We start from the raw sequence: 11,615 nt of genomic DNA on the forward strand, positions 1-11,615 counted from the left end.
ACAAACCCTTGTGACAATTATTTTGTGAATTTGTATAATTTTCGTCTGGTTCGTTATCTCCGCAAGAGTCAAATTTCCTATTCACAAATCTAAACTTTGCACAATATCTTGGACGGTAGCAATTGCAACAAAGGGAAAACGTGATGCTATTCACAAAATTCTCTCCTCGTTAGGAAACATTTTTGCCTTTACGGGTTTGTGGCGTGAAACAAATGGGAATGAGAATTTTTTTTGCATCCCTCCCGTACCTCGCTTATTTTTTAAGCCGCGCTTTTTCTCATTTCTGTTTGTTCCCCTATAATGCGTAACATACGGACCAATATGACCTATCCATCCGATCAAACGTTAACTATGTACCTTCGCACCTCACTGGGAATCTGTCCTAATCCCCGACGGGACCCACCCCTTCGAGAATCCAGGAGTTTTCTCTGAGCTTTCGAAGTTTGCAGGCGCGCTCTGTTTAACAAACGAACGATTAAAATGTCCCGGTTTACTAAGGGATGTGATGCTTCCATTTTTTTTATAGATCACAGACAATTGGATCTTAAGAGGAAGCGTGTTCCTGTATGCAAAGCCATTTTCAGAACGAATAGCTGGTCTTCACAAAAATGGCTCACTGTCCTCCAAACTTCGCTCAGATCCGTAGTAAATTCTTCAAAACTAGTCTTTCGAAGTAGCTAAACGAAATACAGCACTTGCGCCAAACAGTCGTGAATTTTAATAAATATTCGAAACGTTAATTTTAATTGTTCCAATACATTTGAATATTTCGACTCACTTTTCAAAAGAAATCGTTTTGAGCAAATCTGTTCGGAAAGGTCTGAAACACACGAGACGGTGTGTTTGATCTTCGTTGGCCGTGGATAGAATTGCCTGCCTCAATTTTGTTAAATATATCTGAATTTTGGATCTTCCGTCGAACTACGAACGAGTCTAGAAATTAAGTTACTGTTGCAAATATGGTTTTGGAATAAGGTAGGCCGAATATTTATCTTGCCCCTTAACAGACTTTGAGTAGAACAGCCGGAAGCCTAGCCCGCACCCCATGCATCAGACACGTTACATTCCTTCCATAAATCAAGATATTTTTTTAAAAGATATATTTTCAAATGCATATTTTCGATCAGCTTAATTATGGCATGAAACCGGAGTTTATCGGGTGCGAAGTAAGCGACCGGACACATATAAACAATATGCAATAATACTATATATGTCAGTTCAAACATAAAGGCAATGAATATCGCGACTGTATTCTTGTAAACTCCAAAATGTTATAAAATTGAGTTTAACGTGACCAATAATTAAATTCCAACCTGTTACCATTGAGAACATTGGCTGGGTTCAGTTGCCCTGTCTGCAAATCTGGCGGGGTTGATTATAAACGTAGATGTTCTAGTTACTGCGACTTTGTAATATATCCAGTCATTTTGGATCCCATCACCGCATTACAAATGATTCTTTTCTAAACATTTCCGATACTTAAACCTGTTGATTTCTTCCCCCTCCAGTCCAGTTCTAAACATAGCGATCGTCTTGTTCATCCGCTCAGCACGAATTTTGTGAAATTAAACTTTGGGAATTTGATCTTACAGAGGATCATTTCGTTTAAGTGTTATAAGTGTACTGCACAGAATAGATGTATCTACTTTATGTGATTATGAAATTACACTATGCTGTCAAACGTTAATGTTATTTCAGTTACCATATTACCCTAGACCTCATACTTAACAACTTTGGTTAGATTAATCAGCGATGGTTTATGACTAATTCACAGATAGCCAAAGGCAAATGTTTTTTTTACCAAACATAATTTGGCCCTTCGCATAAGGGATCCGGCGCTTAATTCGGTACACAAAACCAGCCGGATTCGGACGACTAGGTTTCATATTGTTAAATAATTTATTGGTAATACAAAGTTTTTTTTCCAACTATCGTGGACGCAATAATATTTCCTTCAAATCATCTTCAACAGAATTTTCAGAGGTTTCCTTGGGATTTAATGGCCCTAAACTGAGTAAAACCTCCGAAGGAATTCACTCACCATCACGGGCGAAAACAAAATATTAGCCTTTGAATGTAAATACACAAAAAACTTTACATTTAATTTTTTTTACAACACAAGCGTGCATCATAATATGTACAGCTACAGTTTTAATCTGTAATTCATACAAAACGATGAGTTCTGGCGTTATTCCTTAACACTGAAATCCTAAGAAAAAAGACGGGGACAATGGAGATTGAGGGGGAGAAGATAAAATCCCAATTTCTCCTTCCAAATGTTTTGTCTTCTGCACATGTTCAGTCCGTTATTGATATAATCAAGCTGCAAGATAATTCCATAACTTATTCTGTAAAAAATATATACATCTCACATACATTAGGCTGTACAACACATATCACTTATTTCTGTGGAACATCGATTTATTTTAAACGTTTTTTTATACCCTGGTTAATTCAGCCTTTGAAGCTCTTCAAATAATTATTTTTCTCTTTTTTTGTCTTAAAGTTTGTCACAAAATCTCCGGGCTGTTGCTGTGTGGGTCCAGGATGGTGAGGGAACTGGCGGTTTTGTGCTTTTTCAGTAATCGTGTGATTTTCTCGTCGTCTGAATTGGGGTCCAGAGGTCTATTGTACTCATCTTCGTCCTCTTCGTTTTCCGACGTTTCTTTGAGTTTTTCAGTCTCTGAGTCGTGCTTCTTCTTGGCTGTAGCCATTTCGGCAGCGTGCTTCTTCCTCCATTTGGTCCGTCTGTTCTGGAACCACACCTGTTGCAAACACAAAATGGAACAAAAATAAATGATGTGCATTCGACTGCCATTTTAGCTATCCTTCCAGTCTCAGGGTTTTTTTTAAACAACTACTTTATTTTGCAAAGCCGCAACAAAACAACAACAAACCGCAATATAATTCAATTACTTTCTTAAAAATTAGGGATGCAGTGGTGGGAGGAGCTGAGAGTTTTCTATTTGCCTAATGGCTTTCCAAAGTCTTGAAACTAAGTTAAATGAAACAATGGCGTGTAGCGAGGAAATTGTGAACTGTTTCATGTCTCAATACACATTTCAGCAGCATCACGGTTTACACTGAAACTACTGTTCCTGGTGGGGAGCCCTGCAAAAAAACACTAGCATCAGACTTCAGGCTAATGCTTCTGACACTCATAAAGAACAACTAGATTTAGCAAAGGAGAAATCATGGACAACGCAATGAGCGGTTTACCGTCAATGAGAAGTTTTAGATTATGACCTATATTCCCAACGGTTTTCTGAAACATACATCTCTCATAGTTCCCCATGTGAATCCGGTTTAATATTTAAGTATTTGCAGCGGTTTCCGTTCGCTTGAATATCAAAAAGTAATCTTTGTTTAAATCCCGGCCTGGTAAAAGTATCTGGATTATGTTTGGTGAACTCTGGTCATATATATGTCTACAATTCGTCAGCGCTCAACGCAATATTTGTAAGTGCAGTTTAAATAAGACTCTTGTAACAAACAGTTAATCAAGAAAACAGCGGCCTGTTTGTTTCCGAACTGGTGTTCAGTATATTTCCCCTCTTTTTGAATTTATTTATTGCAGTGAAGATGGAAAATGTTTTACCTTGACTTGACTTTCTGTCATTCCGAGAGAATAGGCTAATCGGGCTCTTTCAGGTCCGGCTAAATATTTCGTCTGTTCAAAGGTTTTCTCCAAGGCAAAAATTTGCTGTCCTGAGAATGTTGGCCTAGAATGTTTCTTCTTTCCATCCTTGTCCAGGACTAAACTACCTTGCGCTGCGGGGAGAAAAGGAAAACAAACAACTTAAAACAACGAAATACAGCATAACATACGGATAAAGGAGACGGGTAAAACACGCGAGTTCATTTAAACTAGCTGGTCGTGTCTTTAAAGTTAAGAGTGTACAACCGAAGAAACAGAACCGGGCGCAGATAGCTGATAATCCCTCCGTATTTTTACAAATTTGAACCAATTGCTTGATGAATATTATTTCCTCCCACAATAGAGAAGTGGTCATCAGGCCGCATTGATTAACGAGCCGTGTCTCATCAATTGAATCAATGTTTATTACCGATCTAAGTGTTTACGACATGGCAGCTGTATTTCAGGCAAAGTTTTGAAATGCTTAACTGAAAATATTTCTACAAAATCAAAAATGTCAAGACCGTGTTTTGGCGAGAGAAATCACACGGCAGTCTTGAGAGCAGACTCCTGGGTACGATTATTTTATTCTTTTCAAATAAAAAGTGCAAATGTGCGTTCACAGTACGTACTTGGACAGGCCAACCTGGGATCTCTCCACGGGGACCCCTGCATCATTCCCGGCCAGAAGATCGGGGGTCTCCCCGGCAATTCAGCAAGGGGCTTGGGGTACCTGGAAACGGCAGCTGCTGTCGGATTAAAATACATCCCCGCCGTTGTGGCAAGTCCGCTCAGTCGAGGAAGTCCAGAGAGCAGATTGCCAGCTGTGGTTGGGCGGCCTAGAATGTCGCTAATTCCGTGCGGCGTCCCCAATGGGATCTGTGCGTTCAAACCCGCCAGAGTCGGGGCTTTGAAGCTCGAGGGATTCTGCAAAGAGTAGGGAAATATAGATGTCTTCATTTCAGTCATATTATGAAGCGCAGCTAGCGGCGTACTGCTCAGGACGAATGCACTCTGGCGATTATCCATCTGCCCGACGGCTAACATTTGATCAGATCATAGATTTGACAGGACCCACCAGTAAATGCTGCGAGATCTTGGGTCGTGTTTGCTCTTGATTATTTTTTAAAATCTGGATTGGAGATAAGTGTGCCCCTAATGGCAAGTGTTGTTATTATTTTTCCAGAAGAGTGTATCCAGAGAAATGTCGAAGAAGTCTGGCTGCTCAAAGCTCTGCTCTCTTGCCTGCACGCTTTCCCGGGTTTAAGGTGAAATTGACTCGATTCGATCGCTAGGGCGCGGGAGATGCGCTGATAAACCACAGCAGCACCTGCCACTCTGCCATCCCGATTGGTCAACGGCAGCCACTGTTTCCATGTGATTGGGCGAACGCCTGCAATTCCCGCTCCTTCCTGGCTCGCTGGAGGTGCGTCACTTTGGAATTCGGAGCAACCGATTCTACTCAGAGATCGAAACACAAATCACAGGCTGCACATTGGTTTCAGTTTGAGGTTTATTTCATATTTGCTGAAGGAACAAAACTTAAATCTTTCTTCCACCCCCCCCCTCTCTCACAGGAACAACATTTTACCCCTTCATTTTTTTAAATTAGTGTAACTTTGTTTTTTTACAATAACTGGACTGGAGTTCAGGTTCTTTTGTTTTTGACAAGAATCCACTGAAATCAAACTAATTTAATTGCAGAAAGAAGTCTGCCACTCGCGCTATCGTTAATTGCAATTTAACAGATCTTACTCATCTGTGGTATTAAAGGAATTGATCAACGATAAGAAGGAAAGACCCATTGAAACAAATGTAATCATTGCATTGAAGTTTACCGCTACCTTCCAGCAGTGGGATTTTCCTCTGGAATTACGATTCTCAAGTAATATTTAAGGGAATGTAAGGATGTAAGAAAGGAATGTAAAATCTCTTATTCGGGCTTTTAGTAAGTACAAAATTAATAGTTAAGCGCAAACAGTTGATTTTCCAAAATTAAACGTATTATCTAATGTAAAACAAAGTTAACATCTCAAGAAGGAATCCCCGAAGTTTGTTTTTCAGTTAAGCATAACCCGCTTCAACTTTTGTTATCTGAGTGGTTGTGGTATACAAATCTGCCACGATATTGTTTGCCATTATCAATTACCCGCAAAAACCGAAGGATTTGCCTCATCTACTTGTTACTGAAACGGAAATCATAAAGCCTCCTTTATTTCGGCGGGCCTGATATTAAACGAACTAATTTGGAACAGCTGTTCCACTCGTTATCAGGGGGAAAAGACTCATTGTACATGACAGCTTACAATGTGAGTGAAATACGATTCTCAATGCAATTCTCTGATGCTCCGTTAAAATGCCTGTCATTTTGCTTACTCTCCATTTCCTTCATTCACAATAATATTTCTTATTTGGAAATCCATAGTTTGCAAGTTTTTTAAAAAAAAATAATTTACAAGCATTGCAAAACATGGTTTCATTTCTACTTACATTGTTGCGTCGGCTTTACTAGGGCTTGTTATTGCTATTTTGTTAAGGTTTTAACGAGTTCAGAATTTAAACGTTAAAAACGACCCCCAACAATTGGACAAATAATGCACAAAATGGAACTCAGAAAGTGAAATGATTTGTAAATATTTGTTCAATATTAAACACTCATTCAATAAATATGAAATATCTTAAATGGCAGCTGAATAAAATTCAACATTTATGGAAAACTCTAAACCGTACTATCGTTTTTGAAATTGGTCCGCCCTTTGCTTTGAGACCATCAATTTTGTTTAATGGGCATCAATGGATCATATTCAAAGAGAGCATCAACTCTTTCTGTCCTTTGAGACGAGATATCACTCAAGCTCAATTATAATCATCTATCATGTTCCATGCAATTTGGGATTATAATAATTATTAGCTCCGATGATACATATTTCCAACGGGTTGGTTACTTGAAAGCTGTACTTGAAATCATGTGGACCTTTAATTTAACAATAAAACTTTTGAGAAATCAACCATTTGTAACACTCCATTAATTGTGATTTGAGAGCTCTTGCAGAAAGCGAAGGTTAAAATAGGCGCAAATATCCGCATTGGTACAAAGCTTTGTAGTAATGTGAATCTGGTTCGCTTAGTTTACTTCCAAGCGGTGTAATTCAAACAATTGTAAAGTTTACTTGTGTAGGTCAATATTTTTTTCCCCAAGAAAAGCGCTTTGAGAATGTACGGTGAGACCTCTAGCGAGCAGAGAGGGTTTAACAGGGATAGAATCAAACCCAAGCTCAATGTCCCAAACATCAAAAACACATTAGAAATTTAATATTAGTCATATTACTTCAGTTAGTAATCTCGACCTTCGACAACGGAGCATTTTTTATACTAAAGAGATAAATTGCTGACAACATTCACAACGGGTAAATGGTAAGTTCCTTAATGTTTCAGCACCGCCTGTGAGTTAAGTACCATCACTTCACCGCATCCAGAGTCCTTATCGAGCATAAAGTATTGAAATCCAAGTGACTTCATATAAAGTCGAAAAGAAAGACACAGATTAGCGTCAGGTAACGTGCTTGTGATTAATCGGGGCATTTTCATTTCGAGGGAGCGTTTACCCGGCACTTATCGATTCCCAATGTGCAAGGTATTTAAATTAGGACCTAATGAATTTCCTTAATCTGAGAGACTCGACTACAGCAGTGCAACAAGATTGCTCTAATTATGAACTTTATCTCCATGTGTTCATGTCAGTACCTCCCATTTCAATATTTTATTTAGAAAAGCCTCCCGCTGTTCAGTGTTTTGCACTCCACATTGATGTATATCTCAATTTATTTCTGCATTATTTTCGTTTTCCCATAAAATCGTCACAACATATAAAAAGAACACATCGGCGATCTTAAAAGTCGAGCCCCTTTCCAACTGGTGTTATTAATCCTCCTACTTCTCGTCAAATTTAATCTCATAATAGTTTTATATCTTGGAATTAGCAGACCCCTGAGATTTGCTTGGAAGAATTTTTTTTAGATAATGCAAACCCCATCCATTTCAACCGGTTTCATACTCTCACATTCGCTACGACCGATCCAATACACCGTAGCAAGCCGTACGAAACTTTAATATTCCCCAATTTATTGCAATGTCTAAATGACCTACTTTGTGATTAAAACCGCTTCCATTGACATTTTAACAGGAGAAAAGAAAAATAGATTTAAGTTTATCATAACACTGCAATCGATATTTTAACGATCGAGTCTTTTAAACTAGATAGGTAACTCCACAACGACCGGTTTAAGAAAAATTAGGACAGTAGTGATAGAGACATTGGACGTGTTTTTTCACATTAACATGTATAACTTTATTATCTTCATATACTTAAAACAGCTTATGAATTAAAAGTGAGAAATGAACTCGCTTTAATGAAATTTGAAATATTTATTTCTTATCCTGCATTTAATTATTTTCAACAGGAATTGATGGTTTGGATGAAACCAATTAACGTTCACTTATTACACCCGCTCTCCTCAACAGCACCCACCAACCAATTAAGATAAACACGCCAGGATTTAAAGTAGTGAAACCTCTTTGATTCCTGTTGACTTGTGGTCGGTGATATTAAACATACTTCGTTTTAATGGTTTCGACACGGAAGTAAACGGTTGCTGTCTTTTTTAAGATCAAGTTACATAAATTATGGAGGAGCTAGCACACGTAGATCGATTCGACCCTCATAGGTAAAGCAAGCAATGAGATCCTCCGAATGGATCTGAGATTTAGGTGCAGAGTTTCACTAATTGTACAGGTTATATTTATTCTAGGATGACAAGCCATCATTCCCATTCCTAGAATATTTTAAGAATAAAATGCCGACCGGTGAAAATGAGCACAGTACATCTCATTTAAACCCCCAGGTCTACTTGTAATGGTGCAATTTGATAGGCTTTTGTTAATTTTGAGAATGTTAAGGCACTTCAATGAAAAACAAGGAAATCCTTAAAATATTTTTGAGATGAGATTGCCATGGATAAATTATTAACTAATTTGACGTGATAATATTTTATATTAGAGTTTAGTGAAATCGAGAACTATCTTTTGTAATTATAATTATTATTTATTTTGTGCAAGTTTTATTTGACACTTGATTATTAAAGCAAGCCGGGTACAATATACACAAGTATACTGAGTTCCTTTATAGATGGTGCACCCATTTCTGGAAGTAAGGTGGGATAATAAACTAAAACATATAAAAACAGACTGCCTGTCGTGCATGGCTCATGCGTGCGGATCAAGTGTTTCTATGAGTTAAGGTATAACAATTAGCTCGATAGATTTAGTGACATCATGCTTGAGAATTTACTGAAGACGCATGACAAAGATAGTACAAGCGGATGATTATCTCCAATTTTTCCCTGCTTCTCTTGGGGCATATTAATGCCAGTCGACTCAGTTTGGGAGTCCTTCGACCTGAGTCAGTTTCAACCCTCAGTTCATAAACTGAGCATCTCACCACCAACATTACACAGGACTGCACAAATAGAATATTTCAGTCTAGCTTGTTGTATCAGTTCTGAACAAATTGTACGTCTAGGTGCAGTTATTTTTGACTTTCGTGTATCTGGTATTTCAACGGCTGCTTCTCAATTTTGTTTCCAAGAACACATTTTAGCTTCAGGCGAGAATTAAACATATACTATTTTGAAACAAACTGATATTGTAATTAATTTTATTGAACAATTTAAAAATTAAACAATTCCAAGTGGAATTTCAGAAGGAAAGAGACACCCGCTGAAAATAGTTTCTCATCGAAGCTGAGTTGGATATTTTCGCGTTTTGGCTAACCCTTTAGGCAGCTCTAACAGGCTCGCTACACGGTACTTCTACCAATGTTAACACAATAGACCGATAGCAACGCCAAAAAATACTAAACCCCTGCGATTGGGGTACTTAGCTCAAGTCTAAAGGAAAAAAATGAGATGAGCAAGAGCCAAGTTAAATACTGAACGCTGACTTAAAAAAAAATCGCTAGTGCTCCTTAAGAATTAACGTGAATGATAATACATCCTACTGGTATATGAATGATTCCATAATTCCTTACCCCCATTAAACTAGCTATAACACTCGAAATGATGTTGGGATTGTTTTGTGGAAAAGCTATTTTCGGCAAATAAGAAATCCGGATGAAGGATTTTTACTTAATGTTTAGAGTTACAAATGGAGACATTTTAATTATAATATTCATTACAGAATAAAATGGTTTTGTTTTACAAAAGCAAGTTAAATTTATTCCCTTTATTGAAAAGTATATACATTTAGGCAAAAATACCCACTGTGAAAAATTTAACAGTACTAAAATCAGCTTTCTTAAATTTGTAAAATTTAAAAATGTTGTTAGAAGTCTACAGGTGGTATTTGAATAAATCATTATAATACATCATTCAAATCTGTTCATTATTTCAAACCATTGAACCAGGTTATGTAATAGTGAGATTTGAATTACAATACAAAGCAAAGATTTGAAAGGTAAGACAGGCAATACATTTATCTTGTTTACTTCATTTTTAACTACCAATAAAACTGAAATAGAAATGTTTTTAAAATGTTCTCAAAGCAATATGAGTCAATTCAAATATTGTTTAATTACCTTTGAACTTTATAAAATATACACACAACATATTTTTACGTAATAGACAGTAAATATATATTAGTGCATCAAAAAATCAAACATTTATTTCAACAATTGATTTTATTTTAACATCTTCAGATTAACTTGATTTACACAATAATTCCAGGAATGTAGCTTACAACATGTACTTCTGCAAAAGTATTGCTTTTGTTCAATGCATTGGCCACGTGTCAGCATGTCAAAATTATTTAAAAAAAACAATATTTTCATTCTGTTTTCTGACTTGGTAATGGAAAGCTGCAACCAGCTGCCATTCGGTATTCACTAATGTTGAATTGAATTCAGGGATTGCAGCATTTAGCCTTTGTTGTCTTGCAGGGACATGCCAACTCAAACTAATTTTATCAATGTGCTGCATGGTGTAACATGGCAGTCATTAAAAAAGAACCACAATGGGAGGGTCATCATAACACACTTCAAACATGACAGTTTGGAGTCAAGTTCACATCCCTTCTTTTCACTTTTGGAGTTCATTCACAAAATGATGTATCCAGCACTTAGGAACAAATCACACCAAAGAGGTAGGTAACATACACATCAAATGTTATGAACAGGGTTAGGAAAACTATCAATGAAAAACAACAATGACATGTGACAGTCAATGAATCCCAGCAATCTGTGTCACAGCTGGTTTCCTGTGACAGAGGTGAGCGGGTATCCAGAAAGGGTACAGTGCAGGTTTTACTCCTGGGCTTACAGATACAATAGGAGTCTTATAATTTCCTCGACTTCAGGCAGTTGTCAAGGTTCCACCAACAACTTTAGCACCAGTTCCTGCCTGCCCCACCCCTCCTGTCTACTCAACCAGCTCCACTTATGGCAGCAATTAAAGGTGAACTAGTGAAGTTGCTCTAAATCTTTCTTGACATTTCTTTTACCACCCTGGTTCTTCTACAAATTTCATTTGTTAAAACTGGAAATGTGAGGCCTAATAAATGTAGTTATTTTAGGTTATTGTTGTTCTGCACAATATGTTTTCAACATTTGAATTCTGTCAGACTTTTGTGTTGGTCTGGGATTTTGAAGATTATCTTCTCAACCTTAGCTCTCATAGATGCTGAGACTTAATTAATCAGCTTACAAATCACAACATTTCCTAAAATATACACAGCAAAAGCGGAATTCACCCTGAATCAATGACCTCGAGTGTTCACTGTTCATTAGATGACAAAGTGGCTATATCATTTTAAAACAGTACATCCTCCAAATCACCATATGTATGCCAGCAAGGATCTGTTAGAATATTAAAAAAAAGCTGCACTTGATCCTTGTTTCACCTATCATAACATAATTCCCATCTTATAC

The 11,615-nt window shown here is 37.3% G+C and overlaps 1 protein-coding gene across 1 annotated transcript; it reads right to left on the reverse strand.

The window, feature by feature from the left end:
- Positions 1-2,055: 2,055 nt before the first annotated feature.
- Positions 2,056-4,924, reverse strand: nkx6.2 (NK6 homeobox 2). The gene is made up of 3 exons (XM_052027574.1): positions 4,270-4,924; positions 3,599-3,771; positions 2,056-2,765 (listed from the first exon to the last, which is right to left on the reverse strand). The coding sequence occupies exons 1-3, from the start codon at positions 4,682-4,684 to the stop codon at positions 2,511-2,513; spliced, it is 843 nt and encodes a 280-aa protein (XP_051883534.1). The 5' UTR covers positions 4,685-4,924; the 3' UTR covers positions 2,056-2,510.
- Positions 4,925-11,615: the final 6,691 nt, after the last annotated feature.

Source organism: Pristis pectinata, chromosome 12, assembly GCF_009764475.1.
Source record: "Pristis pectinata isolate sPriPec2 chromosome 12, sPriPec2.1.pri, whole genome shotgun sequence".
In the NCBI taxonomy this organism is placed as follows: domain Eukaryota; kingdom Metazoa; phylum Chordata; class Chondrichthyes; order Rhinopristiformes; family Pristidae; genus Pristis; species Pristis pectinata.